Genomic DNA, 20,419 nt, shown 5'->3' with positions numbered 1-20,419 from the left:
AGTGCGATGGATAAAATTTAATTGACCGGAAGTATGAGCAATTTCGATGCAGCATTCACGACATTTGAATTTACAAACGCGACAGAAGATCGCGAAAAATTCTCTCTACACGGAGATCAGTGTTCCGGGAGAAATCTTCGGAGCTAAGCCAAAACAATTACAATCAACTACGTAGAAATCCTGAAAATCGAGTATTAATTATTTGCAGAGAAAAATATATATTTTTCGGTGAAAATATTTTGCGAAACACTGAAAGAGCATTCGTGGAGCATCGCTCCATCGATCGAAGAATGCGTCTGGAGGAGATTAACGACGCCACGTTTGGATCATATGTTTTTCGAGATGCGATATTCGCGAGTAGTATATAACAGATCTAGAATCCAGGTTAGCATTCACGAAGCAGCGTGTAGAACATTGATCATACGCGCGGCAATAAATACTTTCGAGACGGCGAGGAGAGAAAGAGATTGCAGCTGGTAAGCGTCCAACTGTTGAGCCGGGCCGTATATGTGTAAGTCGGCGAAAGACTTTTTGAGATTTTACGACCAGTATGTAATATACATACGTATATATACAATATTATATATGTTGCGGGAACTTGTTGGTCGACGACTACTATGTACCAATCAGATCGTTATTTCTCGTGGTCGCCGTATATTTAACTACTGAAATTATATTTTATTACAAACTGTCATTTCCCGATGATTCATAAGTCATTGATAATAATATGAAGTGTTACGAAATTATACCCCATTAATCATATCTTGCTACATAATTTGTTGATGTAACTATGAATATATCCCCTCTTAGAGAAGTTGTCTTTAGTGCAGAAAACATATTTCAAGTATATATCCTGTAATACAAAATGGAATAGAACGTATCAATAAAATTAATTATATAGTAACATAAGAGAGAGATAGAGAAAAGGTGGAGAAAATTAAAAATAAAAAATTTTATTACTTTCTACGAATTGTAGAAAGTGATTCTAATACTGGAGCTTCAATATGCCCCGACTTAACAATCTAAAAATACAGAAGAGTAAAACTACGACTCCTATAGAGAACTAAAACATTTATACTACGTTTTCTATTCTGCAATATACAAACGCAATATACGTGTGCTATATAGTCGTGAAAACTGTCGACTATACTGCGGGCAAGAGTTTGCTGAAGTTCCACGCGGATAATCCTCGTTCTTTCACGCGCGCATCCATTCCCCTCATTAATATTCCAATCAGTCGCGCGCCCGCCGCATTCACGCTTGATATCGATCAGATTCTTTTCCGCCGACGACGCACACCGTGGCCTCGAATATCAACGAACGAAACGACGCACCATCGATAACCAGGCGAGGGAAGCTCCTAGGCGTCGGGAAACTTGCGCCGAGAAGATATTAACCCACGGCTCTACGGTTATGGTTACTCGCTTCGATAAGATCAATTTAATCGGCAAAGCGAACGACCGCGGCGTACAATACAAAAAAAAATATCGATTTTAATCTTCTCGCGTGACCGAGAATTTCGCGCGCGCCAATCTCCGGTGAGGGCCGATCAGGGCAGATCTCTAGCGTGAATCTCGAACATTGTCCATCCTATGTCAGATATTAAATCTGTTCATTTAAAGTCGCTCATGTGACACGTGCATCAGCCAGCGCATCGATAGTGTTCAAATTAAATTATAAATAACAGGACGCACATTTTAGATTATTTTCTGAATTTGTCATAAGTAACGATAAAAAATTGATTTGATTGGAATTTGGTTCAATACCATTTTTATTATCAATAATTTTTACTTTTCACGACAGAATTAATGGACATATAACTGCGCTTTTCCACTAACTCGCAAATGCGTCACGTGTATTATTCACGGTGAAAAGATAGCTTGAATGATCCTACGCACCGCACCTCCACGTAGGGGCGTAAGCACGTAATAATTTCTTTAACGTCAAGACAGCTGGCAGTTACGGCTATTTATCGAGATAGCACTATGAAGAGAGAGGGAGAGAGTCAGATAATAAAAGTACCGGTAACGCTTAAGTCTTACATCCTAAATTGTTGTCGCACCAATACCATTGATTATTTATTCAAAGTTGGCGAAACAATTAATAATCTCGATAAATCTCCATAAAACTAATAATAGGTTGTTTCAATTGTTAAATTAAAATAAAGTGTCACAGTTGTAAAAACGATGGTGAAATATTAAATAGATTAAAGTGCAATCAAGAAACAAATAAATAAAATACGTAAACGCTCCAAAACAAATTTAAAGTCAGTTTCAAACTTTCAACAGAAGTCATTGATTACGTTTAGCAGAGAAAGTTTCTTTGCAGCTGTTGTAAAATTCGTGAATTTATTGGTGTATACTCAAGCTTCGGCCAAAATTAAAAGCATATATAGCAATCAGATTCATAAATATTACAACAATTGTAGAGCAGTTTTCTCTGCTAAACACAGCCATTATTTACGTTTGGTAGTGTAATTAAATCACGAATTTTTGGAGTGGTCTCTGGAGATATCTTCGACGCTAAGACCTGCTATCATGCTTCCAAATAATCAATATCGTCGCGCAGTCTACTCTACGATAACTGTCAAAACCAAGGAAGACATTAGAGAAAATATTACGTTCACGAATATACCGTCGCGTCGGCCGTATCTCGCTGCGCCGTATAACATGAATCGACCCTCGCGCGAGTTACGACCGACCATCCTGCGTCGGGTGAGCAGCCTGAGTCAACAGTAACGGTAAGGGTGTGTACACGTGGTCCCCGGGGTTAATCTACTCCCCCTTCGTCCGTCTGCCTCTCATAGCTGATTTCCGCGAGAAGTTAGTCTCGCTCTCGTTTCGTCGCGTCGACCGGTCGGCATGTAAAATCGACTGGCGTTCGAGAAAGTCAATAAGTATAAATACATATGTTTCAGCTTGTATTCCTCTCCGTGTATGAGAATTTAAAATAAACGCCGATCAGTTTGCTTCTCATAAACTTAAATGATGTAATATAACGATTAACTATCGCGCAAAATAAATAAAGCTATTCTCGAGAAGATGTCAGAAACGTGGATTACAAAAGCGCAGGTGCATCGCGTGTGTTAATAAGAACCGACAAATTGCCCTCGTGGCAAGTTGCCGGAGATCTTCCCCTCGCGTCTCTTTCGCATCGTTCTCCTACCGTGGAAGGAAAGAGAAGATTTCAATTTCTCATCCTTTTATGTTCGTCGACCATTCGATACGCTATCCAAGCGGGTCAGGCAACCGGCCAGAATGGCAACGCACTCGTTGCCTCTTTCCAAGGCAATCCGCAATAGGGTACTCGGCCGAAAATTACGTCCTGTGGAAAGCCTTCCCACGATTCTTACGTCCAACTTTCTCAGGACATTTAAAGGACTGCGCCAGACGCTTTGGGAACTCCAATCTCTGCCGTTAAACGGTTCTCGAGGACGTTGAAGAATTTTCCTCTACAATTATAACATTCCGCTGTTAGAAATAGAACTGAGAATCGAGATTTGAAATTGCGCTGACTTGAAAATCACAAACGTCCAGGAAAGAGAAAGAAATCCAATGTTTAGCTTCTTTATTTTTTTGAAACCCATGGCTTTCTGGTATGCAACTCATAGGACTATAAAAGAAATTTTTCAAGACAAAAGATTCTTTTTTCTCAGTAAATTAAGTTCATTGAATTAAAAAGTTGTATAATATAATGAACAATAATGTCGTGGTTTGCAAGATTTTTAAATCAAAGATATGTTACTTAATTCTGATTGTTTTTTAGAGTTGACGTATTTTGGAATTCAGATTCTCAATTTGCACATGCTACGTTTGAAAAATCATAAATCATAAATTAAACGAACGAGTAATAAAAATAACAAAGAATAAAAAAAAAAAACAAGAAGAAAACGTAGAGATTCCTCATAAAACGAATAAAATATATCGACTATATCGAAACGGGTGGAAACATTCATCGAATTTATCAGACTCCATGCGACGCGATTGATCTCGGAACACACACAATGATAAGATTAGATAATTTCAGAAGCGACATTTATCCAGGGGATCGATATTACTGATATATCATGGTGAAATATAAAGTCTATATACTAAACGCATCTTGTACTAAATACAGTTAAATTGATAATACAATATCGATAGATAACATTTAAAGTTACAATAATGTGTGTTTCATCTTTAGTTATATAACTGTGTAGAAAAGATAAATATGATTAATGATTAATAAAATATGATTAAGAAAAAAATGTGATAAATAAAACATCTAATTAAGTATAATAATTTCTAATTAAAATGTTATACAATTTGATTCGATATATTATGTGCATTAAAAATTCTCAATTCTTAGATTTACTTTGATTTATAATCCAATTTTGATCATAAAAAATTTACTTTAAATTTATGAGAAAAAAAATCTGTATCACCAGACAGAAACGTGGTAATCTCGGTACGCAGTTGTGCCGAGGAAACATGAGATCTCATAAAACGTAATTTGCATGTAGAAAAATTGTTCGCAAGAAGAGATACGCGACGCGTGCGTGTGGCAATAAACTGGTTTCCACGACAAACCTCGAGACGGCGACTTCAAAGTATAACTAGACGAGTGAAATGGAATCGCGAGAAGAAGAAAAGCGCCGTGAAAAGAGGAAGGAAGGAAGGAGCAAGAGCGCGTGAACGTGCCTGGCACGAACATTCCGCTTGGAAATTCTACGCGCAGAATGCAGTTGTAACAACGATGACTTAAAGCACCTCCGAGTAAGCATACGGACGAGGCGAGTGGATTAACTTGACCGCCGCGTGAGGAATGATGTAATAAAATTACTTGACAAGGGGAAGGGTACCTGGATAATAAAAAGAGAACTGAACTATGCTCAATTAAGTATTCAAATTGAGATAGCTATTATCTTGTCACTGTGATATCAAGAATAAATAATTTTAATAGAGCGACTTTTTGATCCAAGAAGAATTATTCTTGATATAAATTAAATCATTTAATTATTATATGCATATAAACACGTTTGAAGTTAAAATTCCAAACGCGGTGTAATTATTTTTTACTTTCAAGATCTTCTACTCGAACTAATAGAATATTAACATTAAGTACTTTTGTAATTTGCCAGTTAAATTACCTTGATAACAAGTATAAATTAATATTGAAGAGAGAGATTAAATAAAATCATCATAAAACGAGTCATTTTGTTATCAGTAGCCATCAATTATATTCTAGTTAAAATTCAAAGCTTTCGCGCATGCCATTTATATATGCTTCAGGTAACGTAAAATATGCCAACAACTGCTAATAATCCATGGGCTCGTTATTGCTCAACTTTAGATTATGCTAATCAGAGATTTGCAGCGATGCTGTAGCAGATGTCAAGACTCGACGAGAACAAGCGGGCAATTAGACCAGACGCGAGTATATATACCCTCGGATCTCCGTTCGCCTCTCTTACGAGATTTTAAACCGGAGGGTGTTGCAACCCTCCGCCGTCGCGCAGCGTGATCGACCCTGTCTACGAAAGATTAGATTCTGCCTAGAGGGTGGAAGCCCGGAATCTGCTGCAAGCGTCGCTGGTTGATGGAATTCACGTCAGCTCGTTCCGCCTTCGCGTCAAATATTGTTTTCTTACTTTCTTTCCCTCTCCCGGGGGTGCAGAAATATCGGCAAATTAAATTTTACAATCTTTTCATTGCGCGAAACTTTCCTAGACTCGATTTACACAGGGAGTCGCATAACGTTTCTCATCAGACCGATATTGAATTTCAATAACGCTGCGTCATTCCTGAAAGAACTGAAGTAGTTTCAGTGATATCGAATTATATAAATTAAAGACTGAATTGTTTTGCTGGCGTCGACTTTTTTATTATTTCTGTTACACTCTATTATGTTTGATCGTAAATTAGGGGAGCGGAATAAATAGAGATTGGAGCGATTCGAAACCCTTACACGGACCCTTTACATCCCTTCCAGAATGTCGCACACGATGGTTATGACATGATGGTTATGACTCATACAGAAAATGGATCTCATATCCATTTCGTTCCGACCGAAACGAACCGTTTCATTGCGAGAGGAGACAATGATTATTGGATTTCTATGAAGAGCCTTGATTTAATGCGGGTTACGGAACACGAGCACTTCCTGATTCGAGTCGCGAAGGCCGAATTAGTTTCACCCACATCCGACGAATGTTTCGTCATTTGACCCACGACCTATCGCCGTTATGGAGTTACAGCCGTGGGACGATGACTCGTCATGGGATCCATCATGTTATAGCCGAATTATCTCTGGTTTGATTAATTGATCTTCAGATCCGAACAACACTCTCTTACACTCAAATTGGTTCGATTTACGCGCCTATAACAGCTAAATAACGAAATGTCGAGGAATACGTGTAAAATATTTCAATTATTCAAATACGGATTGTTTCTTATATGCATTGCATTAATTTTATAGTTTATCAATTTATACATATATATTTTTCTTTATGTAGTTTTATATCTTGAAAATTTTATACTTTATTTTTTTACTGATGTTAACGTTATTTTTTATTCTCTAAGCCATTTTTATATATTCTAAATATCATTAAAGGTAGAAATCATATTTCGCGATGCGTTATGGATAAAGAAGCGAATCATGTCCCGAAAGTGAATTTGAATCATCGGAATAAAAAAATGATGATACCCCTACAAAATACGACCGAGATAAATTACGCCATTTCTTTTTCCGTAATTTATTCCTTCCTATTATTCTCTTTAAGCAGGATAAAGAGGATGAGAAAGGTAGAAGCAAGTCCTTTAGCGTCCATTTTGGAACAATCGCGCCGCTGGTGGTCCGGACCGGTTCAGATAAATACGGATTCCGGACAGTTTTTCCCTGAGAAAAAACCGAACAAAACGTTTATAGAGGTCGCAGGAAATTGTAAGAAGAGTTAGATTACTTCCTGAGAGGTTTATCGACCATGGTCACCATTACATAACTCCACGACAATACCAGTATGTGTGAAAAGTTCTGACCTCATTCCTAGAAAACAATAACTTTAAAGCCTCCTCCGGACTGCTCCAACTTAGATACGCGGTTATAAGATGCTAATGTTGATAAAACATCATTCTAAACGGTGCTCCAATAAATTATCCAAAAGAGAATCTATAACTTTGTTACATTTCCCTAAAATTGTTTTTAACAAGAAAATGACGTAATACTAATTTGATATAATTGTAATTTTTGCAACTTTAAAGTGGATACAAAATAATTCACAAGACAACTCAATCGCTGAAAGGCCAAAGTTTTTGCTAAATCAAGAAACGTATTAGGAATAAGAGTTTTCAACTCGAATAGAAAATTTATTTTGCATTTATTTGTGCTACAAGATTGCTGCAATAAATTAAATAGATTCTCGGTCTTCATATCGCGCTGCTGTATCGTAATCCGAGATGTACTCACGTGTAAACGTTTTATTTATATGCAGCATTAATTCCCACTGAATTTTGTTGCGGTAAGGAAGATTCTGCAGAAGAAAATAAAAGCCGAGATACGATGATCGCAGAGCGCGAAGGCAGCAAAGTAAAGAAAATGAAAAAGCAGTACCGCCCGCGGCAGGTAAACCGCGCACCTGCTCTATATAACGCAAGATGCGTCAAACTCAACAATAAAGTCTCTTTGAATGGACAGAGAAAAAAAAGTTCGTGGACGAAAGAGGCTGAGTCGAATAATCTACCGGGGTTCTCGCGCATCACGATCTTCTACACGATGATTCAAGAAGAATCTGCCGGAAGATCAGCAATATGTATTGCCGCAGATGACGTTGAGCAAAAAGAAGTTATAAAAACTTAGTTAAAAGTCGAAAGAATCGTGAACAAATTCTGATTATTATTATTAATAATGTTCATACTTTTAGATCAATAAAATTCAAGAAAGATTATACTTTTACGTAATTGAAATGTGAAAAGAACACAATAAATAAGTAAAAAGTAATATAAACTATAAAACAGAGACCTTAAGTATTTTTTACGCATTAATCCGAGTCTCAAGATTTTTAACATAAAATACATACTAATTTTCAATTTCAGAATTTCTCATTTTCCAACAAAATTCTGGAATATTCTTGCGACAATTAATAAAAAAACATTGAAATGCATAATATCGCGTATTTAATGCAACACTTTTTGCATTGTCCTGCGTTCGTCGCAATCTCATTTACATCGTAAACCTCATGCGACACGCAACGGCACACGTCCGTATAATTCCATCGCTCGTTCCCTCGCGAAATCCGTCAGCGTTTTTTCAGACCGCGAGCATTATCCGCCTGGCGAAATATAATTAATTGCGAGCCGCGTTTATCGCGTGCCTGATGCGCTAACGAGAATCGTGTAACGAAAGTGCGGTGCGAAATCAAGACGTATCGCAAATTCCGATCGAAGGCGGGTCGAAGAAAACGGAGCCGTGAACAACGCGATATTTAAGGCGTATAGTGCAATCAGATTCCACGCGAATACGGTTCTTCTTCTCCAAAGAACTCTCACGAAAGCCGCCGATGCGGCAGCCCCTGTATCGGCCGATAGCTCAGAAATGCCTTGAAAAGGTAGCGTGTTGAGCCAAGAGGCGTGGACGCTCGCGTGTGTGAAATATTCTGAAGACCGTGGGAATCGTTACAGATTATCCTCCATATATGTATCGCCATGTCCTGAATGTAGGTGGATCAATAACCCGACAGATTGCAATCCTTGTACCGATACAGCTCGACAGACACGTCCATAAGCGAACACATTGTACCTACACGTAACAATTTGAATAAATCTAAGGCCACAAAATATCGTAGAAATATATATAGATATATATGTATATATCCCAACGAAAGAATATATATATATATATATATATATATATATATATATATATATATATTAAAAGCTAATAGCGTAAAGAACGATGTAAATATATTTTTTATATCATTAGAAAAGTCTCACATCGTAAGATGCCTGTAAAATATAGGAATTACGTTAATCGTTATTTTTTTACGTATTCTAATATTCTATTTCTTTAAACAAGAATATCAAGAATATAAGAATATCCCTGAAACAAATGTCTAACCGTAAAAGGCAACATACATGAACGCATTGGAAATCCTGTGTGATTTATTATTTAAGGGACACGAGACGCAAGAAACCATCGTCGTTACGCAATCCATTGTCTATCTTCATCGGGGACAGTTAGCGACAGTTGTGATAGAGCGGACAGTGCAGCCTGACAACTTGTTGCTAACGAAACGTGTTCAACGAGACAGCAAGAAAGAACAATCGATCGATTGTCAAGATTTCTCGCGGAAACTAGCGCGGCGAGATTTTTCCAGTCAAGGTTCTTAATAAACCTCCCACCGGAAACTGGACGATTACGATTACGCTCCACACGCCATATTTTCTTGAGTACTTGTGCTATTAAAAACGTACTTGATAAATATTGTGCGCACTTGTATTGAAATCGCTAAAGGTTAAATGCGTGTGCGGATTTCAACGAATCGGAGTATAGCGATTCGATTCAATAAAAGATATATCGATTTGTCATGTGACTATCTGCGCGGTAGCTATCTTTCGATTAAAACCCCGCTATCAACTGCACAAGTGTCGATATTGGTTTTAAAAAGACCTGTACGTGTCTCTGAAATGCAATCAAAAGGACTTACAATGACATAAATATGTCCGTGAGCTTTATATGAGATAGTATGATAATGATATGCGAGATAATTAAATAACCGCGATTATTATATTATAATTTGTTCGCATGGACACGAAAATAGTCGATATCGCAATCGCTTTTTTCAAGCTATCCGCATTCGTAAGTTTACGGGAACACATGTCGAATCGAGTATCCTCTTCTCAGAAGCATGCGGATATTTCCGAATGTTGTTACCCTTAATATTTAACAAGCTGCACGAGCGGTAAAGCCAGAAAGGGCGGCTTTGGAGCATATCTACGTCGCTGATACGCCTCGAGACCGATCGATCGCAGTCTTCTCTCTATATACCGTCGACCTGAAGGGTCTTTGCCACTTTGGTCAATGTCACGACAGGGTGAAAATCCGCTCACGCTTTTTGTTAAAATGAGGGAAAGAGTGAATATATATCATCCGATAATACCGATATTATCAGATTTCTCATGTTGCTGTGCTTGTCACATAGTCAGTATTATACAAGAGATATACATGTAATTCGTTTAGCCATATAAGACTATCTAGAAATAAATGTTTTGTTACAAAAATTTCAAAAAAGGATTTATTATAACACATATTCATATATGTATGAAATAAATAAAAAATCATACACTAGAGTGATTCTATTATTTGACAACTGTGTCTTTAATCCTTTTTATTAATTCCTATTTTTATAATTCAGTTTTTAAATTATTTGTTTTTTACCTTATAAATAATTTGTTCTTCAATGTGTGATTCTTTACAATATTCCGAAGTCGCTTTAAATAAAACGTTCCTATGATGGAACTCATTACTGAATGTGCAGCCCGATTTATACCGGTTTACATAGTCCTGTTTCGTGATCGCGAGGAGCTCTACGTGCTGATTGACGAACGTATATTTACGCCCCACTCGATAGCCACAAAAAGTGGGGAGATCGGCGAACCCGCCTCGTTCTTCGTCTTGACTTCAGAATTGACGCACTCACCTTTCTCCAATGAGCGGCAGATAACTACGAGTGCAGCTAACGGTAAATTAAATCGCATTAAAATACGCGAAGGAGCGGGTGGTGGAAGGCTTTTAACCGGCGGGGCACCGGGCACTTCTGCCCCTAATTACGCCACTGTCGACCGCGAAATCTCATTAAACCACCGGCCGATGGTTTCTCAAGAAGAAACCACGGACGAGCTTTTCGAGCCTTGAGCCACTACATCATTCTCTCGCTCTTCTTTTTATCAAAATAATCGTGTAGCCTTAAGGAAGGCAGAGCCTTTTAATATGCATAACGCCCGAAATTATTGTGTTAAAGTCAGAACATTGATATGATATTATTAAGTGGACTCAGAAATTTTGCAAAATAAGCTATATTATAACCGTCTGATGAACGGACAAGCGTATACGTATCATATAGTGACGAAGTAATTCAATTATTTAAAAATGTTAAAAATGTCGTTTATATATATAATTGGTCTTATTAAAATCTGTCTTTTATATCCAGAAAAAAGACATTACAACATTTTATGGGACGGCAAATTATAATTACTAACATTTTCATTGTATATTTCTCTATTATTTTTATACATTACTTTTTTATCTTAACATTTTAGTTCAATATGTAATACTTGCTTTTTCAATTTAATGTGTAATATTAGACTTTTCGATTCTGCTAGTCGTGAGAATCAGGTTTCTCCGATACATTTTAATTCTGTAGAATCTGCATTGCAACGCAGGCGTAATAAAAGTATTTTATGCATTCCGAAGAAGGTGTCAAGTTATTTCTCTGCAAGCGTCGCGTTATTCAGAGAAGGACAATAAACACGGAACAAAGAACGAGGTAATGAAATCTCGCCGGTGCACTGCACCGTTCGCCGTGGTAAGCGCGAGCAGCAGTTATAACTAGTTACACAACCTTTTCTCATGTAAGTGCGCCGGCCGTCGCTGATACACTAATCGCGTCGGATTATTTAGAGTTAATATACGACTCTGAGAGTCTTGCCATTCTTGCCTCACGCGGATATATAGGCAAGTCGTTGATCTAATTAGAGTGAAAAATCGCCAATTAATCCAGGATACGCGAAGAGTGATTTTTCGCGATGGCGCCAGCTCACTTTGTGCGACACGATGTATAATTACCGTGGCGACGATTTAGAGATAGCGCGCTCTAATTTATCAATTCGAAAGACTCCCGCGCTTAAGCGTTTAATAAATTAAATCTCTTGAGCATGTACAGTGTAAGTCGCAAATCTAATTACAACGCTCGACTGATGTGAGTTACGCTTCGGCACGCTGCAAAATCGTTTCCACCTTCATTTGCATAACTAGACTTTACGATCGATTTATATATTTGCCAACGTGCGAGATGATCGGAATGATCATTCGAACGTTTCAGTAACATTGATTTTATCCAAACGTTTTTCTGTTAAAAAAATTATATTTTTCTTCTTTTAATAAAGTAAGAATTGACCTCTCCTCTTATAAGACTTTTTCTCCTCTCTATTACCATAAAAGCACATAATGGTTTATAAAAGGTAAAAGGCGAAGGGAATGATCAAAGGGCTTCGGCTTTTGATTATGCAGCAAATATGTTCGGGATTTCTAATGTACATCGGATTTGTTCATTAAAATTTTCGAAGTTTAATTTCAGAGCGGGACGATTTTGCTCCGCCTTGATATCCACGGCACTACCCGTATACGTCGATCGATCGATCATTATCACGAGTCATAGATGAACGTACCTATTACGATGCCCTTACGGCAGCTATAATCAAGCGATCGTTTTCGTTATTAGGAAGCACATAGTCGACTAGATTGCGGGAGCGGGTAATCTTTCGAAAAATCTTGTCAAGCGTAACGCATCCCGGTTTAAACTGGTTTTAAGTTGTAAAGAATGTATTATATGCGCAAACGGATACGTTCAAAAGCTAAATCTGGATCTATTTGAGTTTCCGCGCTAGATAATTTCTCATCTATATCGACAATAAAGGATACATAAATATGTCGGGAATAACCGCAAAATACGCGATATTAAGCCTTTATATTTTATAATCATTGAAATCGTTCGCGTAATTACATATTTCATAACGTTTTAATTACTGGCAAAAATATATGATGGATTTTTCGCCAGAATATATATTTTTGCAAATATTTAATTAAATTCAGAAATATTTCAGTTATATGTGCAAATGTTTGGATACTATAATCACATTTAGAGATAATAGTCCACTCTTCAAATATATTTCTACATATAATTTAATTTATTTAAAAAAAATGATATAACATATATAAATACTTTTTTAATTTGTTCTGTATAACAAAACATTTCATAATTTTTTAATCAAACTTTTTGATAAAACAACCGTATTTGCGAAAAAAAAATAGAGTAAAATCTCTCGAGGCAAGAACGCTTTTTTAATATCTATCTTGTTTTGAAAGTTTACATAGTCCACGATATTGGATAGTGTACCCGATGCATGGTGTACCTGGAAGTTTGACGATAGCGTCAACGCGTAACATGATCAACAATACGAAATACCGTACGTGGAAGATATCAAATCCCGCAATCATTATACTCTCTATTCTCCGCTTTCCTAACCACGCAACATACGACCCTAGAATTTTTCTCACGTGTCTCAGGTCTGTGCTTTAAAATGCCATCTTGCATTCTGCTTCTCACATACGTATACACATACGTATATATAGTCGTGACATATAATAATAATAATTGCTTAGATTTATATACAAGAAAACCTGAGCAATTATTATTTTTCCTTTTTCCGAAGAGAGAAGATAAAGGACATGCTATAGCGTCTATATATTTAATGTTATTACACAATAACGTTATAGCATATATCAAATATCATAATAATAATATTGATATCATAAATATGTGGCATACATTTTCGATGCAAAATATGTTTCTCGATCCGCGCGATCTTTATTCACAATCTAATATGCAAAATTCTTAATAGCAATATCTTTAAACTGGAGCTTGTAACTCCATTTTCTGACTGTATTAAAGGATTTCACGTATCACATTGTTAACTTGTTTCTCTCTGCTATTTGCAACATGAAAGCTACTCGCGGATTCCCCGCACGTTTCAGTTGGAAAAGGTAATTCCGACGGTGCGTTCCTGACGCGTTTAATCTCGCAACAATGCATTATTCGCTCTGAGGTCAACTTTCGCATAGCAGCTTCTGTGAAGACCCTGCGTGGCATCAATGTCGTTTGCATAAAGCGGTATTTTGCATAGAAACCACGCATGACGGAGTCGCGCGATTATGAGAATGCCAGCGGTGAGCGTAACGCTATCACCGCGCGCGCCGCTGCGATGCGCTGATACCGCGCACTAAGCGTTTAACTTAAACGTTTCTGCAAATATCATCCTTAATCTTCAACATGGGAGTGGTCGCGCGGGACTAATCTCTCGCCTCGCCAGTGTTCGTATAAGTCTAGCAACTTTATGAGGTACCGTCGTTAAATAGAAGAATTTAACCAGTCGCAGAAATAGCTCGCGTCGTCGATTACGTCGATGGGGTCCAAAGGGGCGAAGGCAACAATTTTATAGTTTGCAAGTAAACGTAAGCGCGTTGTTAGAATCGAGAGAATGTCGAAACCGTTAAATCTCCCGAGATTTATTTCAGTGTGTCGATCTATGAAATTAAATGCGCGAAAGAGCATAATCTCTCGATGAGAAAAACCGGCATTGACGGAATCAGAAAAATCGCCGAACGATGACTCAACGGGATAATTATTAACGACCGACGTTCCGCACGACTGCGATCGCGTATCCCCCGCGAGCGTTATCCGTCGCGCACGGGGCACCGTTGAGGTGTCGCCCTTGTTTAACATTGACTTTCGAAACAATCGATAAGGCCCAGCCTCAAAGAATTCTCTCGCGGAGTACGTCACGCACCTTCCACGAATGATAAACCTGAGCGGCGAGCAGCGGTCTCTCTCTTTCTCTCTCTCGGGAGAGGAGAGGCACGCCGCTACGACGAAATCGTACGTGGACAAACAAGACGCGGTGAAACGTGTTGCGCCTTTCTTCTCGAGTAAGTAATCGGGAATACGCGGAAAAGTCAATGCCACTCGCGTGAACGTGCGCGAGAAAACCGGCCCCCGGTCGTCCCGCGCGAGAAACTCACTCGAAAACTTCGATTAAAATTTAATTTATCGATTCTTTCGTCTCTCTTAAAAGATGGAAGACTATTTGAAACAAAATCTATTTTCTCATCTCTATTAATAAATTGCTCTCACTTAAAAGTTTTCAGATTTAGGACGTAAATTTTTGCATCGCCGATCAGAATTGTTACTTGAAATTAATATAGAATTCATTATTTTTACGACAAAAGGCGAGTGTTTTTGCACAGGAAGTTTATTAAAAGAGTGATCGTGGATTCTCAGAAATAAATTTCACGCTTGTTTACCGTTCAGCTTTGCGTGATACGTACGTTACGTCATGTTGTTACGCTTCAATTTCTGACCCAGCGAAAACTCGGTCTGGGACAACCGATCGGCGGTTTCGAAATCGACATGCTTTGTCGATATGTGAAAAATATATGCCGCAATTGTTTCGCGGCAGTTACGGCAATTTCGGCGCACTTGATTCGGCCGCGTTCAATGGCAAATTTCAATCGCGTTGTTACTAAAAACGTAATTATTCGCGCAAATCGATTTCACTTTTGCGCGACACATATCTCGGAAGATCATTCTCTATAATTCTATATGTAATATATAATAATAGACTCGGGACAGAGATGATCAATGAATCTTTATCGCGAAGGAATATTTCGCGTCGCCTTTAAACAATTTATCGACGAGGGAGTATCGATTTACGATCCACCTGTTGGAGCTCGATAAGCCACTTGAAAATTCTGTTTCTTATCATTTCAACGCAATTGTGGACTTAATCGGAAACAGGAATCTCATATATAAATCCTAAAAAATGAAAAAGAGACACTTTCATATATGGAAAATTAATATACACATTTTCTAATTTATCTTCCGCTCCAACGTGATCGTCCTGAAAAATTCAATGTCAGGCAGAGAGCCCGTATTATGGAAAGGCATTTTTTTATTTTACCCCAGTCTCCACTCGATCGATTATATCACGTGTAAGGGGGACGGCATGAGGGAAGATAAACCACTCGAGCCACTTTACATGATAAAATGTCAATGTTGTCAATGTAGTTTCGTCTGCCGCGGGCAGACCTTCGTGAAACCTTCCGGTTATTATCGATCGCGACGTCTATCTCTAGTTATATATGTCCTTTCATTTGAAGTGACATGTAAGCCGTCGTACGTATTGTTTGGCAACTCGAGTTTCTTCGCAGGCATTTTCACGAAAGAATTACTCAAAATGCTTTCAACGCGAAGAGCGTAATAGTTGTTCGCCTCGCCCACGCCCACGCAGACACGTGTATCATCGATCCCTGATAATTCATCCCTGATAAGACTTTTATAAGATAAGAGGCAAGTGTAAGTGTTTCAAGAAGCTTATCAATTCGTTATATATGTTAATTGTCGAGAAACTTACTTCAATCTCTATAAATAAAAGATTTGTTTTTTTATCAAAATATATTAAACTAGAAATAGCTTTAAACAACTTTGAATTTCTTAGTACTTTATCAGATACTTTTTCTTCTTTACGAAATTTTATACAGTACTGCAAACTTATGATATATAATTACATAATCAAGATAAAGTTCTCAGAGAATTCGTATTAAAGGAAACACAAATTTTTGCTCCGAGATACCTACCGCGGCGTCTCTTGAGACGCATCACAACAATATTATCGTTGACTGAAAACCATTCTAGAATTAAAGTCGCGAGACTGCGCGGAACTTTCTCGCGGCGAGGATGAAGTAAACGGGCAAAGTTTTAATTAAAATTTCCGAAACAACCAAAATGGAGATGCTATCTGCTGCAACGAGAGTTCAGACGCGCTTTCCGACTTGATTTACATTTCGCGCGAATATCATTCGCGCTATACATCGGATATTATTTCTTCGCCGCGATCCGGTCCGCGATCCCAGAACGATCTTAAGACGATCGCCTCGTCCGGATGCCGCCGAGCCGCGACCAGGATACCAAGGCTAATCAATTTCTGCCGCGCGGAACGTCCGCCTGTGTATAACGGAGCTTTATAAACGCCGTCCGTGTATACGCGGGATTAATAATCGCGCGCGCGACTGCGACGAAACGGAAACGACGCGAAATAATTCGGCCGCGAAAAATCGGGCTGAATTCGGGCAGCCTCCTCCCACACGCTACATACCGTTAAACGTCTCTTTTTTTCCGGGTTCCCGTTGCAAAACCCAAACGCGAAATAAACTTCAGAATAACTCTGGAAAATCGGAGCCAGGCTTTCGAACCGGTTCGCTTCCGGCGAGTTCGATTCTCGTTATCGTAAACACAGAAGCAAATTATTACGTTATTTTCTGCTCCGAGATCACCTCTTTAACGCTCAAATGTTTTTTCGTATAGCATTCCGAGTATTTTTTAAATAAATAATGACCTTCTGGGCCTTCCCATCCGGAAGGGAAAGAATATTGTTAAATATTAATGGATGAAATTTAAACCAATGTCTTGCGTTAAGTAACATTTTGCTATTTTTAACTACCATGTGTGTCAAAATTTATTAAAACTCCATTGGTTTAGTTAAATTAACAACGTATCGAGTAAGAGCAGTGGCGACCTGTATACTCAAAATTTGAGTCATTTTTCCATTCCTATAAGTTGTCACTGCTCCTGCTCAATGTGTCATTAATTAACTAAAAACAATGTTAATTTAACTTTAAACCAATAAAGTTAAAACAATACTGCGTCTAAAATAATAAATTCGACACGTACATGACAGTTAAAAATAACAAAATCTTACTTAACTCAACTGGCACTGGTTTAAATTTTATAATTTAATATTTAAGGTGATCCTAAAGCCGTGATCCTAACCGGTTTTTTTTAGTTTTTTTCTTAGCACTAATCTTTTAATTGGCTTTATAGAAATGCAAAATTCTTGTCTAGAATTAAAGTACGCATCAAAATTTAGGTCATGGTGGTCGAATTTATATGTGGTGGTCGTCACGTATAACAAAAAATATAATTTTTTTTCGTTTTCGATATAAATTCGACCACCATGACCTAGATTTTGATGCGTACTTTAATTCTAGACAAGAATTTTGCATTTCTATAAAGCCAATTAAAACATTAGTGCTAAGAAAAAAACCGGTTAGGATCACGGCTTTAGGATTACCTTAACATTTGCATAAAAGAGAGTACACGGAGCATCGAAAAGCCGCTTTGCATTAAAGCTGCGCACTTAAGAGTAAACATTACGACATTACCCCGTATTATTGTTCAGGACCTTTTATTACTGACACGGGGAAAAGCATGGAACGGAGCGGAGGCGCGTGAGTTTCAACGGAATGAAATAATAATTTTCAGTGACCTTCGCCATAAAAGATTAACGAGACATATGTACGTGGCGCTCCGGGGCCCGGGGCGAGAAGCGAACTTCCCTTCAAATATCGCGCGTTCCAGCGCGATTCATTTTCGAAACGCCGAATAAGGGACGTGCTCCATGACGCCGTCGAAGAGACCCCGCCTCTCCACCGGAGATAACACAGAGATACACACGGTCGCGAGAATAACTCATGATTCGCGCGAAAACGCGAAAATCATCGCGGGGAAACGTGGAACGGACTTTTCGGCGAAACACATCCGTCGCCTCGCGGAGATTTGAACCCAACGAAATATTCCACCGGCTCTCCAATCGCGGCGAGAGACCGGCAACCGGCAGCCTCCGGAACGCCGAAACGCATCGCCGCCGCCAGGCCGCCACCGCCACCGCCACCGCCACCACTTACCTGGTTCAGCGTAGTCGGGATGATGTCAGGTGTCTGCGGCAGCATCGTGCGGCGGGCGTTCTTGCGTGCCTTGGCGAGTTCCTCGAATCAGAGCGGTCCACCGGCACGCGCGGCCGGTGACATAATAGAGATCGGCGACGGGGGGCCGCGGAAAGAAAACACCTTGACGGTAGTACACACTGTGGAGATCGATCACGAGCCGCAATCCGACTGTCCTCGTCTCTCTCACTCACTCTCTCTCTCTGTCTCTATCTCCCTTTCTCGCTTTCGCCGCCCTTTCTCTCTGGCGTTCGTTGAGTTTTCGCCACTGTACCGACGTCGCCGAATTCACTCGCGGCACTCGCCGAAACTCGCGACCGTTACGCCGACGCTTCGAGACAACGTGCGCGTCGCGGCGGCGGTCGGGGATCCGGGGTGAATTCTTTCCCGGTGGTAAGCGTAGAGAAGCGCTGGGGAGATGGCGAGACGCGAAACGTATGCTCACACTTGGAGAGTGTGCGCGGGACTGACGGTTCCGGCCCGTCCGGGCGGTGTAGCTGCGCGAGCCGAGCGCCGCCGAGTGACGCCGAGCGCGGCCGAACGCCGGCCGGAGACGCCCGAGCGGCTGTCATCCCCCTCGCGTACGCGCCAACGCGGCGTTTCGGAAATGTTTCTTCCTCTCTTCCTTTTTTTCATATTTATTATTTGAAGCTGTTGTGATTTATTATTTAAAGGCCGAACGCGTGGCGTACGAAATCGTGCAGAAGTCTTGAATAATCTAACACGAATTATAGACTAAGTGGGCTTGTGGCAGATTGAAAAAGTTGCACAGTATATGCGCGATACACAGAAAAAAAGAATGTTTTTGAATTTTGATTTGAAAATATCTTTAAATAAGATTATATTGCGTTAAACGAAGAAAATTTGCTTGAAGGTACATATTTTACATGTATAGTTCATCCAAGAAAGAAAAGTTAAAACAAAAAGTTGAAACTTTTATAAGAATTATAGATTGTTGCATATATACGAAACAATGAATAGTTAATTTGAGAATATAAGTTTTAATTTGGGTACTTCTTTTATTCTGTGCACTTTTACATCAATTCTGTTCCAAGGCTCTAAGAATTTTTAGAATCTTATGTCCATTTCTAATGTAGATCGACTTTAATCTCGATTTAATTGACTTTTTTTCTAATTTTTTGAACTAAAAACGGATAAAAAGTAAGTTAAACGGAGATTAAAGTTAATCTACAGTACATTGATAGAAATACTAGAAATGGACATCAATGAGCAATGAACTATCGATAGAGATGACGATACAGCGGGATGCTGTAGCCACGATTGATGCGATTTCCTGCAATGAAACATATCTTGAACGAAGTATGTTTTGAATATTCTTCGGGTCCGTTATATTTTCGAGTAAAATCAGTTTCTCACGTTTGGTTTTGCGATTATATGCAGGTACAAAATTCCACGCGTTTTCTTTGCAAATTGACTCTCTGTACGTGACGCTCTCGTTTGTATTCGTGTAACGGTTGCCGCGCAGGTAATGGTTGTACCTAAAGCTGCCTGGTAAATGACAAATTCCTTTCTCTCCCGATCCCGCCGAGGTAAAACTGTATTTCTAACTGTGCTTAACACATGCAATGTTCTTGGATTTATCGACCTTCTTGCCCACATTTTTCGGTCGGCTGTTTGCATTGCGCTGCTCATGTCCGAAATTCCTGATCAAATGTTTTTGAATCAAACATGCCGGCTATTTTTGATCAACATATGCGTGCGAGAATGTTTTTTCAAGCGTCTATACTACAAGTTCACAGCAATGTCCATATACGCGTGTCCATTGACATGGTTAGAGGAAAATACCTCAAATTCTTGAAAATAGCTTTTG

At 39.0% G+C, this 20,419-nt stretch overlaps 1 protein-coding gene and 1 long non-coding RNA gene across 3 annotated transcripts in view; both read right to left on the bottom strand.

The window, feature by feature from the left end:
• P130cas (Serine_rich_CAS and FAT-like_CAS_C domain-containing protein p130CAS) overlaps positions 1-19,067 on the bottom strand; it is a 60,980-nt gene extending 41,913 nt beyond the window's left edge. For both annotated transcript variants that reach the window (XM_071775340.1, XM_071775341.1), the window contains exon 1: positions 18,550-19,067. In XM_071775340.1, coding sequence (XP_071631441.1) covers positions 18,550-18,594 — 45 coding nt within the window. In that variant the 5' untranslated portion in view covers positions 18,595-19,067. The remainder of the gene's footprint in view (positions 1-18,549) is intronic.
• LOC139811285 (uncharacterized) lies at positions 6,788-7,624 on the bottom strand. Its single transcript, XR_011731596.1, has 3 exons — positions 7,444-7,624; positions 6,941-7,023; positions 6,788-6,876 (listed from the first exon to the last, which is right to left on the bottom strand). It is a non-coding gene; the product is annotated as an uncharacterized lncRNA (long non-coding RNA).
• Positions 19,068-20,419: the final 1,352 nt, after the last annotated feature.

This window comes from Temnothorax longispinosus, chromosome 4 (genome assembly GCF_030848805.1).
Source record: "Temnothorax longispinosus isolate EJ_2023e chromosome 4, Tlon_JGU_v1, whole genome shotgun sequence".
Taxonomy (NCBI): domain Eukaryota; kingdom Metazoa; phylum Arthropoda; class Insecta; order Hymenoptera; family Formicidae; genus Temnothorax; species Temnothorax longispinosus.
This window is presented reverse-complemented; position numbering and strand designations above follow the sequence as displayed.